Source organism: Condylura cristata, unplaced genomic scaffold (genome assembly GCF_000260355.1).
Source record: "Condylura cristata isolate star-nosed mole 26May11 unplaced genomic scaffold, ConCri1.0 scaffold00001, whole genome shotgun sequence".
NCBI lineage: Eukaryota > Metazoa > Chordata > Mammalia > Eulipotyphla > Talpidae > Condylura > Condylura cristata.
The window spans coordinates 53823803-53848149 of NW_004567102.1; the positions used below are offsets into that span (position 1 = coordinate 53823803).

General features: G+C 36.0%; 3 protein-coding genes across 12 annotated transcripts in view; 1 reads left to right on the forward strand and 2 right to left on the reverse strand.

The window, feature by feature from the left end:
- Window positions 1-6353, reverse strand: part of TUBE1 (tubulin, epsilon 1) — a 15082-nt gene extending 8729 nt beyond the window's left edge. For 3 of the 7 annotated variants that reach the window (XM_012721227.1, XM_012721252.1, XM_004673781.2), the window contains exons 1-4: window positions 6282-6353; window positions 6117-6190; window positions 5481-5533; window positions 3440-3497 (exon numbers count right to left, since the gene is read on the reverse strand). In XM_012721227.1, coding sequence (XP_012576681.1) covers window positions 3440-3497; window positions 5481-5533; window positions 6117-6190; window positions 6282-6306 — 210 coding nt within the window. In that variant the 5' untranslated portion in view covers window positions 6307-6353. Of the gene's footprint in view, window positions 1-3439; window positions 3498-4278; window positions 4499-5480; window positions 5534-6116; window positions 6191-6281 lie in introns of those variants that run through there. The other 4 variants (XM_012721142.1, XM_012721191.1, XM_012721277.1 and 1 more) reach the window with 4 other exon arrangements.
- Window positions 6354-6434: 81 nt separating this feature from the next.
- FAM229B (family with sequence similarity 229, member B) lies at window positions 6435-13481 on the forward strand. Of its 3 annotated transcripts, none has more exons than XM_012720558.1 (4): window positions 6435-6599; window positions 9279-9436; window positions 11198-11336; window positions 12698-13481. In XM_012720558.1, exons 3-4 carry the CDS (start codon window positions 11212-11214, stop codon window positions 12813-12815), a joined length of 243 nt encoding a protein of 80 aa, XP_012576012.1. In that variant the 5' UTR covers window positions 6435-6599; window positions 9279-9436; window positions 11198-11211; the 3' UTR covers window positions 12816-13481. The 3 variants fall into 3 exon arrangements, with proteins under 3 accessions (XP_012576012.1, XP_012576007.1, XP_004673839.1); XM_012720553.1 differs by having other exon boundaries at window positions 9282-9436; XM_004673782.2 differs by having other exon boundaries at window positions 6435-6588.
- A 1597-nt stretch (window positions 13482-15078) lies between these two features.
- Window positions 15079-24347, reverse strand: part of LAMA4 (laminin, alpha 4) — a 124769-nt gene continuing 115500 nt past the window's right edge. The window contains exons 38-39 of one of the 2 annotated variants that reach the window (XM_004673783.2): window positions 23845-23964; window positions 15079-18617 (exon numbers count right to left, since the gene is read on the reverse strand). In XM_004673783.2, the coding sequence (XP_004673840.1) occupies window positions 18472-18617; window positions 23845-23964 (266 nt within the window). In that variant the 3' untranslated portion in view covers window positions 15079-18471. The remainder of the gene's footprint in view (window positions 18618-23844; window positions 23965-24347) is intronic. The other variant, XM_004673784.2, reaches the window with a different exon arrangement.

Here is a 24347-nt window from a genome sequence, read left to right on the forward strand (position 1 = left end):
TTTTTTTTAAAAAAAGATAGATTCCAAATTTTCATCATATTTCAAATGACAAAAATAAAGGATAGGAACTGACTAATCCCCTCACCTGATTTTCTAAGAATGCTTTTATTCATGTATCAATGTAATTGTTAATTTCCTAGAAAGCAAACTTAATCTCAAGAAATAAAGGGGGCATTAATATATTTTATTCACTAGGAATAACTGTGTTGTACTCAATGAAGCACAATTCAAGGAATATGTATACATATGAAGAACTAAAAATGTAATCCCCAAATTAAAATTAAAAATTTAAAACAAAATTACAACCAGTAACCTTAGTATTACGTGGATAGATGTCAAAGGGTTTCTTACACCAAGTACCTCATAGCTAACTCATCATTAGTTTCATGGGCAATAACTTATACTAAAAAGAAAATGAGAACATAAAATTAACTACAGAAAGAAAAGATGGGAGGGATATACAGTAAAATGTTAGCAATATTATATGCCCTCTACCCATTTCTTTGTATTTTGCTTACCATATTTTCTACAGTGAATAAAAGAAAAAAAGCCCAATAAATAGGCCCTCCCTGGTGATGCAGCAGATTAAAGTCTTAGAAGCTAAAGACACTTCAGCATGAGTTCAATCCCCGCTCCCTAGGTGACTCACATGACATGGCAGACCTCTCCTGACCCGCCCATTGCTCTCCTCAGCAGTGTACTTTGCCAAGTGGCCTGTTCTGCTCCCCAGTCTGTCTCTGGTGAATCCTCTCACTGCCCCTGTACCTGTACTTCTGGCCTGTACCCCAGTCCCATATGCATAAATAAATAATTCTTTAAAAAAAAAAAAAAAGCCCAATAAATAAAAAGAGCAAAACTGAAAAAAATTTTTTTTGCAATAAAAATAAATCATATAAATCATAGTATATTAAAGAATATTCCTAATTGTATAATATACAGTATATTAGTATATTATAGCAGTATATTGAAAGGATATAAAATTATTTTACAAATGTATTATTTTAGATAACAATATATATATGCTTTACATATATTATATAGGGTTGTTTAGTAGTAGTTAGAGATTTTTCAAGGATATTACTGATTTTATACAATTTTTACCTTAAACACCTAAACAATCACATAAGAGGGACACCACTATATGGGAAAACTGTAGTACTACAAATTGTGTAAGATCACAAAAAGAAAAGTTGTTTATACTGGCCTTGTTCTTTGAAACATGGAAGATTAAATATACATAAATCCCTTCTCAATTATCTTGCAATCTGGCAAAGGAGGTAACACGCAGCATACTAACTGATACATCTCTACTGAAATGTTTTGATAGAATCATCACTGTGTTAGTCACTTAACATCAAGACCCTGACATAATATATAACTGGGAAATTAAAATTAGAAGTATTTGTTTCTTAGCCTAAGATATTTGCACAGTGGAGAAATCAAAGCACCAAGTTATCTTGGGAAGGCTAGATATCAATGATCAAAGCCACATTAATAGCAAGCACTCCTAGGTCAATGGCAACCTTTCAGGACAAGTCAAAGGATATAGAAACACGTTAACTTACCCTTTTCAAGTGTTTCCTCCACCTTCTACCTTGCTTACTGATGGTGGTAGGAAAAGGATCAAAATGGGAGTGGAGGGCCCTCCCTGGTGGTATGATGGGTTAAAGCACAGCACTGTGAAGCTATCCACAGCCAGTGCAGCATGAGTTCAATCCGTCAGGGAGGTGACCCATCTGGTGTGGCAGATCTCTCCTGTCTCGACCATTGCCTCCCTCAGCAATGTATTTCAACCTGCCTGTTCTGTTCCCTATTCTATCTCCAGTGAATCCTCTCATCCCCTGCACTTCTATCTGTACCTCAGTTCTTGTACGCATAAACAAAAATATTTTTAAAAAATTGGGAGTGGGGTAGTATATGTTGGCATCTCTTTGTCTATGATTTGGATTAGGACGCAGTATATCTAGTGGTAATCAATACTGTCGATAGTCTACAAGTACATGGTCTCTGCCTTATGTTTTGTTTTCTACAAACATCAGAGATCAGCCACAAGGAGTTGGTTCCCAGACACCACCATACTATTACTGTTCATTCTTTCAGCTACTACTCCCAGACTGATTCTTATTATGTTACTTCCAAGTATCTAATCTGCCTTTCTTTTTTGTTACCACCAATAATTACTGATCAACAATTGAATAAAGCAGTTTGTTGTAGAAAAACAATCACATAATAAAAGTGTTGTTGGCATGACACTAAGTCTAAATATGGGGTACTGACTAGAAGTATTTTTGTTTAGGTTGTCTTACATAAAATGGTTATGATAATTATTTACTGTAATGTGGCTGGATCCTTTTTTTTTTAAAGATTTATTTATTTGTACATACAGAACTGGGGTACAGGCCAGAGATACAGGGGTGGCGAGAGGATTTACCAGAGACTGAGTGGGGAGCAGAACAGGCAGATCAACGAAGTACACTGCTGAGGGGAGCAGTGGGCGGGTCAGAGAGGTCTGCCATGCCATGTGGGTCACCTCCGGGGCAGGCGGGGATCAAACTAATTCTGAAGTGGCTTTAGCTTCTTAGTGCTGTGCTTTAACCCCCTGCGCCACCAGGGAGGGCGCCTGGATCCATGTTTTATATTGGGAATAACACCAATGCAAATAAATCTCCCATTATTTCAAACGACATATCAACCTATGTTGCGCCTAGTTCCCCACAGATTGTTTGACCTGGTCATGGACCTGGTCGCGAAGAATGGGTCAAACTGGCTTCAAGGAAGTTCCCTTCTCAGTGAACAGGTGCATGGTCTCCACTCTTGTGTTGCTAAAAGATTCAAAACATGTTAACTATTTGATTTGCTGGGCCACAGAATCCAGTTGCTTAGTGAGCCAAGACTGTAATGACTCTTATGGGAAAACAATATTGACCTTTGCAAGTTTTAGTAATGGTAACTTGATGTTTTTTAGGTAACAAATGATTGTTTTTTATGGCGATGTTTCTAATGATTAAGTATGGCTTTCTGGGATATAATTAATTATAAATTATTACTCTGATATAGTAAAAATGACTGTAAAGTTTTGCCTCCTTCCCGAGAAGTGTAATCAATCATCTAATGCTTCATATTTTTTTTTGTATCAAAATATGTGGTCATGATGGGTATTGAGTAATAATGCCAAAATTTACCATATAAAAACCTGGGCAATAAACAGAGCAGTTTCTCAAAGCTTTGGAGTGTGCTGTCTCTCACTTTTTCTTTCACAGAACCTCAGTGCTAATGCTTTCTCTGCCCTCTTCAGGACCGAACCAAAGTTGGGGCTGGTCCCCGACAAACCTGTATTTGTATGTAATTCAGGTCCTTAGTGGCAAGAAAGCTCCTTTTATTATTTATCAGATACAAGTTTTCTCTGAAAGATTTAGAAAAAATGCTAAATATATCTTACTCGTGCTTTTAAACAACGAATTTTCCCCTTAGAAATGCTGCTGTCATCACCAACAGCTCTGAAAGATAAAAAATGAGAAAAAATCATTAAGAGCATCCATGGGTAATAATGCTATCAGGTAATAAAGGTAATTTCCATCTACATAATAAAACCTGCCTACCTAGTATCAAACTGATAAAGTGAGGTACTTAAGTTTCCTAGCGTTTTTTCGTAGTTAGAGCTGGCCATGCAGTCTATTTTTGGGTAATGAAATATTGGGGAGGTATTCTGGGAAGCTTTTCTAATAAAAAGGATCAGTCACAGTTGATGCCAATGTCTTACTTTTTGCACCCTGATGAGGAGTGTAAATGAGCACAGGAGATGCTACAGGGATTGGTAAACTAAGGGCTGCAGGTCAAGTATGACCAAGTTCTTGTTTTCCTAAATAAAATTTTATTTGAACACTGCCATGCCACTCTTTACATATTATCTATACCCTACAAGAGTTTTGAGTAGCTCTGATAGACTTCATGGTCCACAAAACTGAAAATATTTACTACCTATCCCTTTACAGAAAAGGTTTATCCTCCACTGCTGAAAATTCTCATATATATAAGAAAGGTATTATCATTTCCTCAAGTTGATATGAAAGTATATACAAGTATGTAGTCTTGTTTTTGAAAAAGGTTTTTTGTACTAACTTGAGAAGATGAATCTACATGTGCCAACTGTACATGGAAAGAACAAGATAGAATCCTCTTCTCCCATTTTCCCAAACTTGATACTGAGGAAGCAAGAATGCGCTCAGGTTAAATTATATAACAAACAGGGTAGGTAAGAGTACAGTTATGTAAAGTTACCTTATTAAGAGAAAACAGCTCCTATGCTGAGTTTCAATGTTATATTCAGTGAAAGGATAGGACATAAAGAATGGAGGGGATGAAAGAAGAATTAGTCAGAAGTGAAACACCTAAAAGGAAGTATAACAAAGGAAAATTTGAGTCTCTTCAAAGTATTTAGTAGTGAGGATATTCTAGCTTATGAACAAGAAGTTTAGTCTATGTGACATTTCTCATTAAAATAAAGATAATGAATTAGTCACTAAGGTTAATATGCCTAACTTTCCTGAGTTTGATTCCGTAGTCACCAAGCAACCATCTATTAATTTCCAGATTGATTTCCTAAAAAAAATGAATCTAACTTTGAAGGAAAGTAAACATCTTATTTTTTTAAAGTTATCGTTTCTATACTGGCTTTCTGCTTTTTAAGCCTTCATTCTTTTTGAGATTGGTTTGCCTATTCTGGAGTGTATTGAACCTATTCTCAGGTGTCAATAAAGTGTCTCAGTTTGCAAGCCCAAGGGTAAGACTAGAATTCACCAAACAAGTGGGGACTGATTGAACTTCCCTAGGAGACAGTTTCAAATACCCAACCAACTAATACAAACCAGAACTGGAATTTTTAGTAAATCAGACAAGAGCTGGATATTAAGCATGTATTTTTTAAGTTCAAAACCACCACAGTTTAATTAAGCATTTTGAAAATACATGAACTTAATGTCAAATTACTTTCAGCAAAAAGGTATGTGATACACATACTTTTTAAATAAAAGTAATGACAACTACCTTTCTCCTTCTCAGCACTATATTAAAGAGCAAATATCCCTGACCACAAAAAATATCATAGAAATGCATACAATGTATTTTTCTTTCAAAAGTTGGTCATTACTGATTAGCAAGATATTCTCAGGGAAATTTTCAGCATTCCTATAATGGAACTTTATTTCAAGGTCACATTAAAAAGAGGAACATTAAAGTTTATTTTTGTTCCTTAAATATGGCGTTAAAAAGGAAACCTGTTGTCCTGCTCTGTAGAATGTGAAAATATTAGTGATATGAAAATAACGAGACTATATTTTGAATGAGAAAAACTTAAATCATCTTTTTCACATTATGTCAAATCTACATTTTCAGTTGTTTTTAATGTTCTTTGAAAAATTACCTCAATCTGTTGACATGAAAAGAATCTATACACTATGTTAAAGACTTTAATCCTATCTTACCTGGTATCCACATTTCTAAAGAAGCTGCTTATTGCCTCATCATAAATTCCTTTCTAAAAAGAAAAAAAATGTTTATAGCATTTTATTAAATTTTTTCTATTTCCGAAATGAAATCCTTTCAAATTTAATAATACTACAGTATTAGAAAGGCTAGTATGTAGCTATGATCAAAAGGCATAAATGCTTAGGCTGGTTCTTTCAAACTAGAGAAGAACAAATACTGTGATCTATCGATTAAGACTAGAAGAAAGGACTCCCCACGGGACGGTTTAACAGGTGGCTCAAAGGAGAGCTTTCTTTGTATGCCTAGGCTTCATTTTAAATGCCCACTGGTTAAATTAAGAATATGTCACCACATCTACAGCTTGTTTTACAACATGCTTTCACATTTCCAATCTCATCGCTCTTTTTGTGAAGATCTTGATAATTTAGAGGTTAATTAACCCTTTGGAATTAGGGAACTTTACAGCTAAGATATCTGGTTTTTAGTCTATAGTGTCTAACGGTCGCATACTTCTCTGAGAACATTCCATATAACTCATATCGGTCAGAAAAAAACAGTAATTCTTATTTTTTTGTTGCAAGAGACTCCGGAACAGGCGAGGGGGATCTGGAGGGCTGGGGACGCGGTGATACCCGGTTGACCGCGGCATGTTCCCTCAGCGCCAGGTCCCAGAAACAGCAGCCGATCTGGTTTCCGCACTGGCCGACTGTGACCAAGGAAAGAGAACACACATGAGGCGGGAGACCAGGCGGCTCCGCTCGGCGGCGACCGGGCCCCACCCTCCCCGCGCCGCTTACCCTGCAGGACCACCGACTGCGTCATGTTGCAGCGCCGCCCGCCGGGGCTCTGGAAGGGGCGCGCCGCCTGTGTTGGCCCCTCCCACCAACGGCGCCGTGCGAAGGGCGGGGCGGCCGTAAGTCAAGCTGCTGCCGCAAGTCGCCGCCGTCGCTAAGCGCTTCTCTCCAGGTTCGGGTTAAGGTTTTACGTTCGAAGGCGGCCAAGAGTGCCCTAGCGTTTCATCGTTACCATAGCTACCGGGCCCTTGGCCGCACCTCTTAACTGCCTGGTCAACATCTTTGAGCGTCCGCAGCTCAGGAGGCCGGGGTAACTGGCGGGTAACTAGACTTTGACGTGGGATTTAAAAAAGTGTGTCTTGAAACTGTTCGCGGGATGTCGGAAGTTTAGTCTCTGGGCGGCGGATCAAATAATGTTTATTCAGATTCTTCTGCTTGCTGCGTTATTATCTCTACCCAGCCATCCCTTTGTTCTAAATCAACAGGATCATTTGAGCCCAAAGAAACGCCAGATAGACGGTACCGGGCGATTACACACTTTAGAATCTGATGAAATTAAAAGTAGGCATTTGATATGTACAAGTCATCTGTTGCACATTCAGTACTGGAAGACTGAAAAAACGATACATAGTTCTGAGTGGGGAAAATATCTTCCTAGAAAATCATGTTCTGATAGCTTTCCAAATTGTCATTTAAATATAACTTGAATTTTTGGATGCCCTTCCATTTTTTTCTTGCTTACACACTACCATTGCTAAGCCCATTTCTTTCTCATATAATTTGACAGACACAGCCAATAGTAATTAATGTTGACATTCGGTCTTTCAACCTCTTCACCTGGCACTGAAGATCATCAGTAAATTATATACCTTCTAGGTTGTCAGAGTTTTGTGATAAAACAAAGGCCTCTATTTGCCTCTCACCAATTTCTTTTTTATTTACTCTGTTATAGTTATTGCTGGTCTTTCAGATCTTCTATTCTCTTTACATGCAAGTGGCCTTTATACATCCTCTTTCATTCTTTGCCTCCTTGCCACCTGTCTCTGTCTTTGCCTTCCAACCATGTCCACCTAGTTAATGCCTATTTGTCCTTTAGATAGAGGTTTAATATCCTTGGTCTAGTATATACCCTACCATAATTTGTAAGCTTCACTAGGAAAAATACTGTTTGTCTCACTCAGTGTTTTGTCTTCAGCACTTAACACATACCTGGCTCATGGTAGATTTTCAATAAATATTTGTTGTATGAATTAATTTTAAAACAAATCTGTATCTTAGGAAACAAAGATAAAGGATTCAAATATCACTCTTTTTCTGAATCTCATGAATCAATATCCTAAGGGTAAAAGACTTATTTTCAGGCTTATGAGGACTATTTAGAGATTTTACCTTTTTTTTCACCATTTATGCTTATTTCTCATCTGTTGGAGAGTCAAGTTATTTTTGTTATTCTGATTCATCTATCCTTGGTTGTAGTGCTGGAAAGTTTCCCCATTAAAAATACTATTTCATTATTAAGAATTTGTTTAATTGTCTCACCCGTAAAAAATGAATTTGGCATAACTTGTGTCATATAAACTAGTTAAAAATGTTTTTCCTATAACTAGTTAAAAGTAAAGTTAGGGTAAGTTAAGATTATTCCACATGTAGGTACTTTATTTTGTAAATTTAAAGATTTATCAATGAGTAAAAAGTAAAATACTGACTTAATACTCTGATTTCAAGAATTGCATGGAATAATTAGTGCTGATTAAATTGTGATGACATGTTGGTTTTATATATTTTATTTGTAGTCCTCAAAACAGTTATAATGTAGGAATACATACCAGCTTACAGACAAACTGTCAGTGATTTGTTTAAAGTATTAGTTACTGTGCTGTTAAAACTCAAACTTAATTCTGATAACAAAATCATTTTCCATGGCTACCTCTGCTCAAAAATGTAAATTTTAAAAAATATTGCCATCCTAAGCATCAAATGTTTAGATCCTAGTGAAATATTAGCTAACAATGGCCAGCAGTTATTCAGTTCATCTGACTATGACACAGTTAGGTGGGTTTTCTGAGTTAAAATTGTTATCAACCAGTCACAGATGACACCCTCATAGGAAAAAGAAGGCAGTGTAAGATTTTGTCTACTGTTAATTTAATATTGTTAAGTGACAATATTCTGTAACAAGTCATATGAATGTCTGAAATGTAGATAGTAAAAAAAGATTTTCTAGTAAATCTAAGAGAAGCACTACCACTTAACAGTTAAGTGATGGCTATGAAAATTAGAAAAAAAAAATGGCTACCTGGAGAGTAATGTTCTGGTTTAACAGTTAAATGTATAAGTGAGGTTGACACAGAAATTGGGCGAGGGAGGACAACCCAAAGCCTGAGTTTCAGCTTGTTGCTGAGAATTGAGACATTTTATATTTTAGCAGGTAGGAAAGGAAGTGAAAAAATTTCTGATATCATAATTTCTGGGTGTCACTGGAACATCATTCCTTTGGCAAAGATGGTATGTACAGAACACAATCTCAGAGGACAGAATAGGAGAGCACAAGGTATATTATTCCTTTCTCAAATGTGATTATTTCTGTCACTTGGGGATTTTGAATCTTTTGAGGAATTAGAAGACTTCAAAGAGGTAGTCCAGGCATTAGCACATACAAAGAATCCCACATAGGAAGAGCTGTAGAGAAATTTATAGAGATACAGCTTGAGGCTGCTGGAGTAGGATGAACACAAACGTAAACTGGATTGACTTAGATTATTAAGGAAAAGTAGAAGGTAGTGAAGAAAATATCATACGAAGTGAGAAGAATTTTGTCTGATTTCCTGGGGATTCAGTAAATTATAGGTCAAGAGTAGATAAAAATAAATTATTTCATGGATTAAAATATTCAATATAAGAAAATAAACAATGCAGCGAGAGCAAGAATAAAACCTTTACACTTTGGAGTAAGTATCCTCTTGTTGCTATAGCTGTAAACCACAATATTTTATTATTTAGCAGGTAGGAAATTATGTGAAAGAATCTTCTGATGTCATAATTTCTGGGTGTCACTGGAACATTTGATCATCATTCCTTTGGCAATTCCAGTCTTCTATGGAAGGTCAGTAGAAGCAATTGATTTATTCACCTACAGGAATCAAACTCGGCCTATTTTGGTAAGTTGATGTCTCCCTTTTTAAGTTAGCTAACACATAGTATCTACATAAGATAGTTATTTTAAATCATAGACTTTACTGTGCTTTTACTAACTTGTCATTGAAGATAATACTTTTTCTTTGATAATTGATACATGGTCTATGGAAACCATTATATACTCTTCAAATTCCTAAAACTCTTAAGTTAGTTTTATCATTTCTACAATAAACACATTAGACTTAGAATATTACACTAGGCATAAGAAATAGTTCTCAGACAGTTTTTGTTTTTTTTTTTTCCCTGTCCTTAGAGACAGCAAACTCAATTAAAATAGAGTTATTATTGTGTACCAGATATTGTTCTAGATATTTATGATTCAGCCAGTGAGACAAAGGCAATCATAGGATGGGAGTGGAGTGGACAATAATTAACCAAGATCTTTTACAAAAAATTAGAGTTGTGGTTCTTAACAGAGGATATTTATTGCCCATTTCCCACCAGGGAATACTTGGCAATGTCTGCTTACATTTTTGACTTTTGTAACTTTGTGGGGGGTCCTATTTGGTGTAATGGGTGGAGGCCTTGGATGCTGCAAACATCTTATAAGGCAGAGGACACCCTTCTTCCTCTCCAAAAAATTATCTGACCTCGAATGTCAGTAATGTCATGGTTGAGAAATCCTAAAAGAGAGATGATGTTACTTACAAAGCAGAAATAGAGTATTGTGAAAACTTACATATTAGGGGGAATGGGGTGATTATGGCTTTTCTTAGGAATGAAAAGATAAATTCAGACGTAGTGAACAATGTTGGCCCTAATAAGTAAAGAATGGAAGCAGTAGGGTGGGATAGAGTTCCAAGCAGAAATAATAGTGGTCAGAAGGAAATTATTTTATATGACTTTGTGAGCATCTGGGTATGTATTTGTAACAGTATATTGTATGTATCTCAATATATTGTATATTGCATGTATCTCATTGTGTATATTTGTATATGTATCTCATTGTGTATATTGTGTATATTTTATCACACATGTTCATATATATATTTACATACATACATATATATAAAATAATGTTCATTAGTATCTGCTGAATAGAAATAACATTTAATTAAACACCTAATATTAGGTACCTCCCTTTATGTGTATTATCTTGCTTAGGCCTCACTATTATTCCTGCAGTAAATAGTAGTATTATTTTTTATTTATCTTGGGGAAACTTGTTTAGTAAAGTACCTTGCCTAAGGTCAGATAGTTGGGAGAGGCCAAAATCAGGGTTTAAACTTAGGTTAGTTCAACTATGTTAAGGTACTTTAACTAATGTTCTGTAAAAGTAGAGAGGCGAGGGAGTGAATGATTATCAGGAATAGAAGGATTCACTGAAGATATGATGGTGGGTGTGAAACTCAGCTATATTATAAAGGAAGGACTCAGGTAAAGGCCGCAGGGGAGGGGAGTAGGGGCTCAAGCTTGTTCATTGCGACAACCATGTGAAGTCAAACTGAAATTTTTTCACATAGCAGGAATGCACTTGAATTATGTTAACCTTAGGATACTGTTGACTTTTATCATCTAATGGATATTTTGTATTTGCTGTGAAAAGTAAAGTTATATGTAAGGGACAGTTGTGCAACAGTATTTAGATGCTTTTGTAGATATTTTAAAAATGTAATTTTGAGAATATTTCTGTGTGACAACAATGAAATAGTAATTAAAAAGTCCCACACAACTATTGAAGCCAACTTACCCTCTCTACCCACCATTTTACCTTTCTAATTTAGGTTTTCGGTGAATTATGCCTTTTCGGTTTGGAACCCAGCAACGGAGGTTTCCAGTGGAAGGAGGAGATTCTTCAATTGGGCTGGAACCTGGGCTGAGCTCCAGTGCTGCCTGTAACGGGAAAGAGCTGTCACCAGCCAGGTGACATGACTTATCATGACTACTGATAAAACTTGTAATAGCTATCATCAATGCAAGCTTTAGCAGATATTACCAAGAGAATAACTGAGGAGCTTTTTTTAAATTATTTTTTTAGCACAGTTTGTGGGTTTTTTTTTTTTTTGTTGTTGTTGTTGTTGTTGTTTTCCACACATCTATAAATCCTAACGGCAACCAATTCTTTCATATTCTTTGGTAACTTTGACTACTCTTTTAAATTAATAGTCAAGATTAGATAACATCCATTTCAAGAAGCTAAAGTTTAAAACATGAAGACTACAAATATAAGAGGACTCAGTGCTCAGCTTTGGTGTCACTTTGGCTTTGATTTGAACTGAGAATTATAGCGTATAGGGATTCTATAAAATAAAACAATTTTTGTAAATTAAAGAAAGCTTTAAAAGGATTTATTCCATTTTTCTACTGCTTATCATAGCAAAATGTCAAATACTATTTTGGAGATTTTTGGAACACAGATTTAGATGTAATAAATAGGCACTTAAAAATCAGACTTATTCTGGGCCCTCCCTGGTGGCGCAGCGGGTTAAAGCACTGCACTGAGAAACTAAAGCCACTTCCGCATGAGTTTGATCCCCGCCTGCCCCGGAGGCGACCACATGGCGAGGCAGATCTCTCCTGACGCCCGCTGCTCCCCTCAGCAGTGTACTTCATAGATCTGCTTGTTCTGCTTCCCGCTCTGTCTCTGGTGAATCCTCTCACCCTCCGCATCTCTGGCCTGTACCCCAGTTCTGTATGAATAAATAAATAAATCTTTAAAAAAAAAATCAGACTTATTCTAAGATGGACTAGATTACTTTGGGAAGTATTGACCTGTCTTTAGAAATGTTTAAAGCTGGGGTGATTATTTAGTAGGAATGTTGGAAAGGGAATTTAAACACTACATGTATTTTTGGATTAGATAGCATTGGAAGACTCTTTCAAAGTGAATAGTATGTGATTCTCTGAAAAGTATGTGAAATAGCACATTTATCTTATGCTTTTCTAAGAGTATTATAGTTTTTAAATCATTCCACTAAAATAATTTTTAGGCACATACATGAATGAGTTGCCATAGTTTAAAACTTTGCACTCCTTCCTCTTTTGTTGTTATTTAGCAATTACTGCACATCTTTAAAAGTGAACATCTTTTATGAATTTGTATTTATGAATTAATTTGCAACATAAAGTCTAGAATGTCTACCTTATCAGTGCCATTATATTTTAATTATTTTGTGACATTTAAAAACTAAATAATATAAAGCAACTATGCGCTTAAATTTTGACATTCTAAAACATTTCCTTTTTAGTATCTTAACTACATATATTTTGTTTTGTTTTTGTAGGCAACTCCGAAGATGCCCTGGAAGTCATTGCCTGACAATAACTGATGTTCCTATTACTGTCTATGCAACAATGAGAAAGCCACCTGCACAAAGCAGCAAGGAAATGCATCCTAAATAGCATCATTAAGTCTTTTGTAGAGGTTTGACTAGGTCAAGGGTAATGGGCCAGGATCCTCCTACAATCTGGTAAACAAATAAAAGTGGTGGCACCTTTGGATGATGACAACAGTTGAAACAATTACTTTAGTAGGAAAAGGCAGAATTGTAGTCTATAAAACACGTGTAGTGAGAAGTCATTAGTCATGTTTGTTAAATAAGACAGAATAATATTCCACAATTAGAAAGTGCCTTAGAGATCACCATTTTCACAGTGAATTATTAATGTCATAAATTCAAGATAAAGCTTAATTCACCTTAATCAGCAATTAGGAAAAACCCATTCTAAACAATGTGTATAAGATTGGTTTCCTTTGTTAACTATGGGTTGTTATTAGTTGAATTCTTTCACTTGACTTCGCTTTCACTTCATTTAATATTTTAATACTTTCACTTCATGAAGCCAGTTCTTGGCTTGATATTTTTTAATAATAAAGATATTATCTGTCCAAGAATAATTATATTGATTGAGAAATGGAGCATGCGGGATGTACATTTTGGAAGAATACGCATGACCAAAGGAAGTTCTTAGTCCATGATTAATCTGCAAAGCATATGAACTGTTTGCATAGAGAGCTCAGGTTATGGGTTAAATTATAATAATGAGGTTAAGGCTCTGGTTCCAGTCTTTTTTTTTCCCCCAGAAAAATGATGGTCCATCATCATGATATATTTTAAATCCCAGTTAGTTAATCATCTTAAAATTTTCAAAAATTGATAATGAGAAACATTGTCATTTAGACTTAAGGATCACTTTTGAGATCTGGTCCAGCATTCAATATTCTCATTTTCTTTTGGCAACAGCCCCAGGAATCAGCCTGTTTCATTTTTCTCTGAATGGTTGCTGTAATCAATCCCTGAAACTGTTCTTGCCAAAATACTATTTCAAGTTTAGCAGGAATTCCCCAAGTGTCTTGTATATCTTGTTGCTCCTGAAACTATATACATAATACTTTAAAATGAAACATTTATTAGCTTAATATTACATATGGGCATATGTGCATTTGTATGACATGAGGTTGAAGATAAAAACTGCCATGGATTTACAAATGGGAAGATTTTGAGAGCTCACACAGTACAGGGAGATGTTTAAATTGTAGCCTAAAACAGACTAAAAGGTAATGTATACTAATTTTCAAAAAGCTTAAAAAAGAGACTTGAGAATCAACATGATCTTTAACTTAATTATATGTCAAGTAAAAATTTAATACTACTTAAGAAAAGAAAAAGTCAGAGAGGAAATTACCCAAGACTGAGGAAGGAATAACAGGAAAGGAAAAAAATGTCTTAGAGCATAGATAATTTTGTTCCAATATGGAGAGAGCATATAATACACAGAACATAAAGTAGAATCCTCAAAAGATAATGCCTTAAATGAAGGGTGGCTTTGGGTTGGGGTATAGGGATGACTTTAGATTGAAGAATGCTCCAGACTTATCCCAACAATACTTAAGAGCAACACTTGAAATGATAAAACATTCCAAGTAATTAAACTGTATTCAAGGAGGGGGAAAAAACCCTTCAAATTTAAAGTATAACAGCATCAAAAATATGAAATTAATAATGATAAGCATTCAATAAAAAATTACCAGCCATGAAATAAAAAGAAGGAAAATTCAGTGCATACTGAAGAGATTCAGTAGTAGTTGAAGCAGATTCAGAATGACAGATTATAGCATTAGCAGGCAAGACACCATTAATGCTCAAGTGGAAGATGAAAGCATAATCATGCCAAGGAGAGAAATGGAAGATATAGAGACCAAAATTAAATACCTAAAATAAAAAATGTATTCTTAATGGGATTAAGAACAGATAAGACACTGGAGAAGTAAAGATTAGTGAATTTAAAGGCATAACTAAACAAATTATCCAAAGTAAAATGCAAAGAAAAAAGACTTCAAAAAAGCATAAATTTTGTGTTTCAATATCAAGTCATCCTATAAGGAAAAGGAATGAGTTTGGAAAATATTTGAAGAAATAATGGCCAAAGTTTTCCAAATTTAATGAAAACTTAACTACAAATAACCAAGTAGCTTAACTGACCCCAAGAGGAAGAAGTATGTCAAATATTACATAATTAGACTGTCTGAGAAAACTAGGGACTAAAATATCTTAAAACATAACAAAAACTGTGACATATTCAGAGGGACAAAAGCAAGAATAAAAGCACATTTTTCAGAAATTAGAAAATTATTTTAAAGACAGTACAAAATACAAAGGAAACCAAGAGCTGGCTCTTTGAAAACATAAAAGATAAACCATTTGCTAATCTCACTAAAAAAAAAGAAAATTCTAATAATCATAAATGACAGACAAGTTAGACATTTTAGAAATACAAGCAGGGGGTTATAGTGACTACTATGAATATCTTTATGCCAATAGATTGGATGAACTAGAAGAACTAGACAAATATTTAGAAACAAAACCTTCTAAACCTATGTCAGGTCAAAATAGAAAACTTGAACAAGGCAATAACAACCAAGTACAGTGTATCAGTAATCATAAGTGTCTCCCCTCCCCACCCCCCCATAGAAGCCCAGTACAAGAGAGTTTTTACTATTAACTTCTCCCAAACCAGTGATGACCAATACCTTTTCAATATTTGATACCAAATGGAGACAAGGACATTATACACACACAAAGCTGTGGACCAATATCCCTGATGCAAAAATGTTCAATAAAATCTTAGTGCTCCGAATCCAAATACATTAAAAAGATCATTATGGCTAAATGGGCTTTATTGGTCAACAAATGTAAAGATGGTTCAATATATGCAGTCATTGTAGGTCACCACATCAACAAATGGAAAGATAAAGTCATGATCCTATCAATAGTTAAGAAAAAGCATTAGACAAGAGTCAACATCCATTTCTGATAAAAACCTCAAACATGGGACTAAAGGGAACATACCTCCAACATCATAAAAGCCATATATAATGAAAACCTGAGCTATCATACTCAATGGTGATAAACAAAGCTTTTCTGTAAGATAGGTACAAGATAAGGATCTCCGTTCTTACACCATTACTATTCAATATAGTGCTGGAAGGCCTAGCTAGAGAAATTAGGCAAGAGAAAAATAAAAGGAACCCAAATTGAAAAGAATAAATCCATCACTATTTTTAGAGGACATGATAACAAATTTCAAAAGACTTGAAAACAGTTTTATTTATAATCCTATCAAGGTGAATTAAATACCTAGGGATAAATTTAACAAAGTGATTAGCTGGATTTAGACATGATAATTTAAAAACATGCTCTGTTAGAGATTGCTGATTAGTTCACTGTAAACTCACTATGCGCTACTGCGCTGGCCAGGTACTCTGCTGAATTGTCAGTACCACGCTTCAGGAGTTCCTTCAGCTAATCAATTGCTGCTATAACTGCTACATTCTTCTTGTGCTCATGCCTCTCTGTATGTGTTTTGGCATTCCATATCATGTTTTTATTCCCCAATCTCATTCTCTACCTGCCCCATTCCCCTCTCTGGTAGGAAATAGTTTTCGTGATTGTGTAAAGTTTATAAGTTGAGTGGCTTTATCTGTGGTAGCCAATCTTCTTGACTTTTCAGGACCAGAAAAGCTACTTAAGACGGGATAATGCTTCTTGATATGTTACTATTTTTATTTGTTTTTCTTTTAGTTTTTTAAATTCCTCTCTGTCCTTCCCCATGCGAGATCAGGGGATCCCAAGTAGAGAAGTCACCATCAGTTTTTCCATTATTCAGACTCCTAGGCACCTTATTGCCTTATGGGATGAGGTGAAGAGATAACCTATGGAAACTCTGCCTTCTGAAAATCACTTAACTATTTATTGAACAAAAACCTCCATGCCATGTAGTGTCTGTGGTTTTACATTGTTGGTTGTGCTGAAATGGCTTTTCTGAGTCATCCCTAAAGAAGGCTGGCTCCATACCTTAAAATTCGGTGACCTTAAAATGTAATATATTTACTATTTCAGGGTCCCAGTTATAGGTTGCAATCACCAATTTAGGGAATCTGGATACCCTATATACCATGTTACAGATAATGGGACCTTTCAGAACAGATATCACCCACTGTCTTCTGAGAAATCTCCATATAACTCTGGATGGAAAACTAAGTGGGTCTTGGTAGACAAAGAGCAGTTTCATGCATTAGGTTTATGAAGTGGAAAATTCTATTTTTTCTAAGTGTTTAGTAAACACTTAAAAATCATACTTCTAGATGGAATTATTTTGGTTTCCATTTCTACTGTTAAGGACAAAATTCTTTCCCAATTAAAAATTTCAAGAGAAAATATGCAATTGTTTTAACTTACCTTTTTGTATTAATAGATAAGAGATGTTTGCATTAATAAGAAGTTAGTGAGACCCTTGTTAATTCAGCTGTGGCAATGAGAGGAAATAGAGCATTGGTTCAAATATGGCTATTCTTTTAAGTTGGAGCTGTGGAAATCAGAATAGATTGATTTTCTAGGGACCATGCAAACAAGTAAAAATTACTAGATGTAGCATTCAATCCATACTTTCTATAAAGTCCTGATTATTATACCTTTAAAAAATATATTACTTCTGTCTCCTCAGAAGCTAGGGGAAAGTGGAATCCCATCTAAGAAAAATGAATCAAGTTTTTAGAAATGGTAAATGCATGGTTTCAGAGTTGAAACCTTGTGGTTGTTAAGAGGTTATGTGTCAGGAAATTCTCTTTGCTAAACATTACAATATGAAATCCTAACTCTGTAAAGAAGTGTCCTTGAAAATTATTGAGAAGGTAGAAGAATTTCTTTGGTTTCAACATGCAGATACAAGTACATTTATCTGTACTTCTCTTGAGGTACTGTAGGAGGTCCAGGTAGGGTCTGCAGCTTGGCTGGCATAGTTTACATTGTGCCACTTCTGAGAAGGCAGGGGTAAAGCAGCCTCCTTGAATGGTAGGATGTTGATATGTGGGACTATTTTCTCACTGTCTTCAATGTTGCCTATATTTTTCATGTATAATTCTCTTCTTTCAGTTTCTGTATTTTAATGTCCTATCGGGTATTCAAGCCCATTTTTTCTTTTTCTATACTTTACTAATGTAGATACCTTAAAAAGATTATAATTCTTTAGAAGAATAGTTGTAATTGATGGTTGGTTGAGGAAAAATTAATAAAAGGACTTACATACTTTGAATTTTTTTTTTATTTTGTATTACTATCTTCTATAATGTCCTCCATGATTCAGCACCTATAGTAGTGATAGCCTACAGAAGTTAGGTACAGTTTGAAGGTTATCTTCTCTGAAAGAAAGATGAATCCGAGAATCTAGCTACACTTGAAAAATGTGTGCCAGTGTTTATTTAGAATTCCTTCATTTTATTTGAAATAGGACTAGTAATTTCACCAGTAGGGGACACAGTGTACTCTCAATAAAAGTAAGTTTAACATTCTTTTGATTGTTATCCATTGCAAGCATGTTGGTTCCAAAGGTAAGACTCCAAATGAGAAATAATAAACATCCAGTTCTGATGATTGATTCAAGTCCTGCTTAACTAGATGGAAGCTTCCACAGGGGGAGAATTGCTGTTCTCCTGGATCACTCTTGTGTTTCTTTCAGTGCTCTAAAGAACTTTGTACTTCGGCAGCTTTTCTCTGCTGTGTCAGGCTGCAGGGCAGGAGTTGATGCTCACAGCACCACTAACAAGGGCTGCTTTATTGAAGCTCACTGGACGTCCATCGATCACAAAGTGACGGATACAGCCTGTGAAGGGTTTGCTGGGGGCTAAACGTGGTGTCAGCAGAGACTCTGAGAAGAAAAAATACAAATATAAGTGAGGCATTCTAAGCTCAAATATCACTTGATGAACACAAATAGCAATTGCTTTCATCATTAAGATGATTTACATGCCAAAACCGCACATTATTTAGAAAGGAAACCTGCACTCTTAAGTTTATTGCAGCGCTATTTACATTAATCAAGAATACCATCAAACAGATGAATGGATCAAGAAGATGTAGTACATATACATAATGGAATACTACTCAGTGATCAAAAATTATCCTACAAGGCCTGCCTCTAAATTTCAAGTGCAAGGAGGAGTTGAGTCTCACCTTAAGTCAGAAGTTGAATTTAGTTTATTGAGGGAGGTAGGTTGAAAGTCAAGTTACGCCTCTTACACTGAATAGTTGACTGAAATTTAGAAGCAAAATAGCCTTATTGCTGATGAGAAAGTTGTAGTGTTCTACATAGAAGACTAAGTCAACCACAGCATTTCTGTAAGTCAAGCCTAATTCAGAACAAGGTCTCAACTCTTAAATTCTATGAAAGCTGAGAGAAGTGAAGCTGCAGAAGAAATGTTTAATGCTAGCATATGTAGGTTCATGAGGAAAAAAGTTAAAACCATAATATCAAAATGCAAGGTGAAGTAGCAAGTGCTGATATACTCGTTAGAAAGTTATTCAGAAGACCTACATAAGATAATTGATGGAGGTAGTTACACTAAACAACAGATTTTTAATGTAGACAAAACGATCTTCTAAAAAGATGACATCAAGAATTTGAGAGGAGTGAATGTGTGGCATCAAAACTTTAAAGGACAGGCTATCGCTCTCATTGGAAGCGAATGCAGTTGGTGACTTTAAGTTGAAACCAATGCTTATTTACCATTTGGGAAATCTAGGACCCTTGTAAATTATGCTGAGTCTACTCTTCCTATGGTCTATAAAAGGAACCACAAAGCCTGGATGACAACGTATTTACAATGTTGCTTGCACACTGCTGAAACTACTCATAAAAAAATTCAAAATTGCTCATTGGCACTTGGTTACACAAGAGCTCTGATAAAGATATACAGGATATAACTATTACTTCCATGTCTGCTAACACAACATCCATTCTGTAAACCATGTGTTAAGGGGCTGTTAGACCATTCAAATCTTATTACTTTGGAAATAAATTAGGTAAGGAGTTGCCTAAGATAGTGATTTTCTGATGGCAAAATCAGTTGAAAACCTAGAAAGAATGAAAATTCTAGATGCCATTAAGAATTATGCTTTATGTTAACAGGAGTTTGGAGAAGTTGATTCCTAATCCTTTGGATGACTTTGAAGTGTTTAAAACTTCAGTGGAAGAGGTAACTGCAGATATGGTAGAAATAGCATAAAGACTAAAATTAGCCTGAAGATGTGAATGAATTGCTTAAGTTTCATGATAAAAATTTAATGGATAATAAATTGCTGCTTTTGGAAGATTTCTTGAGATGGAATATACTGGTGAAGATGCGGTGGGCACCGTTGAAAGGACAACTAGTTGAGAAAGCAGGGTTTGAGAGAATTGACTAAAAATTTGAAGGTAGTTCTATAGATAGCATGCTATAGAGAGTTGTTTTATGAAAGTGAGAATCAGTCTGGTGAACTACTACACTGAGCTACATTGCCTTATTTTAAGAAATTATCAAGCACCTCCAATGTTAGCAACCTCATTCTGATGAGAGAGCAGTTGTCAACATCAAGGCAAAATCCTCCACCAGCAAAAGTATTATGATTTGCTGAAGGCTCATATGATGCCTAGTATTTTTAGCAATAAGCTAAATTAATGTGTACACCTTGTTATTTTTTTCTAGAGACAATGCCATTGCACACTAAATAGATTACAGTATAGTATAAACATAACATATACTCAGAGAAACCAAAAATTTCATGTCACTCACTTTATTGTGATAGATACTTTATTGCTGGAGAGTTACTTTATGATGTGGAACCCAACCCAGGGTGCCTTTGAAGTATGTCTGTACTTTAGCTGTTTTCCAAGGCTGGGACCTATTATTTACATGTAAGACCTTTGTGAATTTTCTGGATATACCTATGATTTGTAAAATTTTACCTGCTGAGGGCTCTCCTTGGTGGCGCAGTGGGTTAAAGCACAGCACTAAGAAGCTAAAGCCACTTCCGCATGAGTTCGATCCCCGCCAGCCCCGGAGGAGATCCACATGAGGAGGCAGACCTCTCCTGACCCGCCCGCTGCTCCCCTCAGCAGTGTACTTCGTCTATCTGCTTGTTCTGCTCCCCACTCTGTCTCTGGTGAATCCTCTCACTGCCCCTGCACTTCTGGCCTGTACCCCAGTTGTGTATGCATAAATAAATAAATAAACCGATCTTAAAAAAAAAAATTTTTACCTGCTGAGATGGGGTAAAAAAATTTTAGCTTTCACACTATTTTGGATGTGGTTAATGGTTAATGTTTCTGTTTAATTCATATTGTGATTTCTCACCCTTAAGCCTCTGCATTTTTGCCAAGTTCATAAAATATAAATGAGAAAATAATGAATTCAGTTAAGTCAAATTTTAATTTTTCTGAGCACAGGGTTTAAGAACTATAAATAGGATAATGATAACTAGCTTAGTCCTGTGGACACAGGTGCCCTGAGGAGAAAGATGGGGGGACTTTCTCCCCATATCTTAATTAGAGATCCAGAAGAAACCTAATGCTTATTAATTGTACAGACACAATAAATGTGTTGTGATGATAGAAGCAATATAATTTTAAGCAATTTAGAGAGCTTGAAATATCATGAAGTTAGAATCCATTTGTCAAAGCTTATTATTATGTACAAATAGATATGTGAGCAGAAGCAGATGAAATATGAAAAACATTCAGACATCAGTAACCCAGGAAGGGACATAAAACAGGACAGCAAATTAAACATCATCAAGCAGCTATAATGTTTCCTAAGCAATGTAGATTAAGAATATGAAGAAGGTTTGTACTGAAAATAAAACATGGCAATAGCATTTCATACTTAGAATGATAATTACAAGGTTTTAGATTTGGAGAAGACTATATCCTTCAGCCGTGCTCAGTGTACTTCATCATAACAGTAAAAAATAAATGAATAGGAAGGAAGATTAGGGATAGAAACATTTATTTCTCCTGTCCATCTTAGAGTCTAATATTGCTTATCCAGTTAAGTCTATCTTGCCCACCTAGGATCTTACAACTCTTAGTAAATATGAGGGGTGGTGGCAGTGTATAATACTGTGATCAAACTCTAAGAAACAAACATATAAAAGAGGAAAATATTTATTTGGTAAGTGAAGAACAAATACTATAATTTGATGAGAGAAGACCAGGCTTTTTGAGTCCCTCTCCTGGGGTCTACCTAGCCTAGTGCTTACTAAGGCATTCAGTACGTGCTGTGGCTGAGTGAAACCATGCTCCCTGACAGCACACAGTATAATACTTCCCTCCAACGATGTTTTGTGGCATGCATGGCAAGGTCTAAGCAAAGAAGAATGTGTCTGTCTATAGAAGTTAGCTTCAATAAGAAGTTGAGGAAAAGTGGGAGAAGCTATTCCCTAAAATAGTATTAGGAGGGCCCTCCCTGGTGGCACAGCAGGTTACAGCACAGCATTAAGAAGCTAAGGGCATTTCAGCATGAGTTTGACCCCCTGCCGGGAGGTGATCCACATGGCGTGGCAGACCTCTCCTGACCCGCCCACTGCTCCCCACAGCAGTGTACTTTATCAGTTGGCCTGTTCTGCTCCCTGCTCTGTCTCTGGTGAATCCTTTCACTGTTCCTGCATCTTTGGCCTGTACCCCAGTTCTATATGCATAAATAAATAAATCTTTAAAAAAATATTACTAGGAAACGAAGAATATTTTCTAGAAATTGATAGACTGCACCCATAAAAACCTAGCACAAAGAGAGATCACTGAACATTCAGAGAGATCCGAGTCCCAGAAGGGATGGGGAGGCCCCAGAAATAGGATGAGGAAGGGTCAGATCAATGACCTTGCATGTTTTGCTCAATTTGATCCTTAAGCCTTTGGAAGCCTGTGAATTACCTTAAACTGTGTTGTGATTTCTAGGAAGAGAGCAATGTACAGAAATATAAGAACTGATGTAAAATCTCTTCCATATTGTACTTGCATGAAGGGTAGCAATGGCCTTTACCAGAATTCCTTTCAGAACAGAACCAGGGCCAGGAGGTGGTCTGGGGGATGGTTTTTGGATAAGGAAATCAAAGGAGAGGGATGTTTGCTTTTTGAAGGTCTTAAATATTTCAACAGCGAGGGTAGGGTAATTGAGTTAATCAGGCTTTTGACCCCTGATTTTCGTCCCTATTTGAAATTGTTGTGGGGGGCCCCCAGGTGTCCTCCTGTCACCACTCCGATCAATACACCATCTTGGCAAGTGACAGCACCAATGCTCCTGATGATGTTCACACAACTAAAAGCTGAAACTTCTCTTAGCTGATTTCTTTACATAGAAACATTTAGGGTCTGCAGCAGCTTTCACAATTCAGACTAATCCTGGACAGGGAAAACTGCGTATTCTTTTTTATAAAGAGGAGGAGCAATTATCAGCAAACTTTTAGTCCTCCAAGATACTATTAAGAGCCTAGAATGGAATTAATAAGTGAATTTCTTTGTATTGGAGATAAAAGAGAACATTTTACTATGTAAGTGTGAGGAGTGCATGTAAAAGAAAGAGAAATAAGCAAATATAGCAAAGGGAGACTAATATCTATGGTCATAATGCTGGCATCTGGTTCTATGTGCTACCATGTTGTTACCCTTGGACAAGGAGTCACAGGTATCAGTTTGCTTTTTCCTATGAAAGGCCATATGCAGTAAATCCTTTGAGTTATTAGGTCAACTGTGAAAACACATGGCTTGGTTCAGTGATGAGAACTAATGCTTTTTATTTTTTTTTAAAGATTTATTTATTTATTCATACAGAACTTGGGTACAGGCCAGAGATGCGGAGGGTGAGAGGATTCACCAGAGACAGAGTGGGGAGCAGAACAGGCAGATCAACGAAGTACACTGCTGAGGGGAGCAGCGGGCGGGTCAGGAGAGGTCTGCCACGCCATGTGGATCTCCTCGGGGGCAGGTGGGGATCGAACTCAATGTGGAATTGGCTTAAGCTTCTTAGTGCAGTGCTTTAACCCCCTGTGCCACCAGGGAGGGCCCAGAACTAATGCTTTTTTTAAAAAAAAATTAGAAATGTGTCCCTTAGAGCAACTCTTACCTGGAACACCTCCAACAAACACAGGTTCCCTGTGATCAACTGGTTTTGGATTCAGGGGTCCAACCACATGGTTCACTTCAGAGTCTACATCCAACTGAACTACGTTTGAATCTCTAATAACTGAAATATAAGGGAAAAAACTGGTTATTAATCTCTGGAGTGGTTAATTTTTACACAAAAGGGTCTAATTTGTCATGGTAACAGCCTTTATTCCAGAATAAAATCTACTTCTAAATTCTGTATCATGGAAATATCATCCAAGCAAGCAATCTCTGTAATATTTTCCTTTAAAAGGGGGACTTAGGAAATTTTGTTCTTTTTATTTGTTCTATAAGTTATACATTACTTAAACAACTTCCCCAAATTACTTTGTTTATATCCATTTTCAAATCACATGTGTATTCAAGATAAACACTTTAATACAGTAATATTTGATCTTAATTAATTTCTTGGCTACTTGTAGAGTACATCCATCACCTATTCCTTCACACAGCTCAAAGTTC

Excerpts from the sequence above, each read along its gene's own strand:
- FAM229B (XM_012720558.1), top strand. The coding sequence starts at position 11,212 with ATGCCTTTTCGGTTTGGAACCCAGCAACGGAGGTTTCCAGTGGAAGGA. Across the intron at positions 11,337-12,697 it reads AAAGAGCTGTCACCAGCCAG|GCAACTCCGAAGATGCCCTG; the intron begins GTGACATGACTT and ends TTGTTTTTGTAG.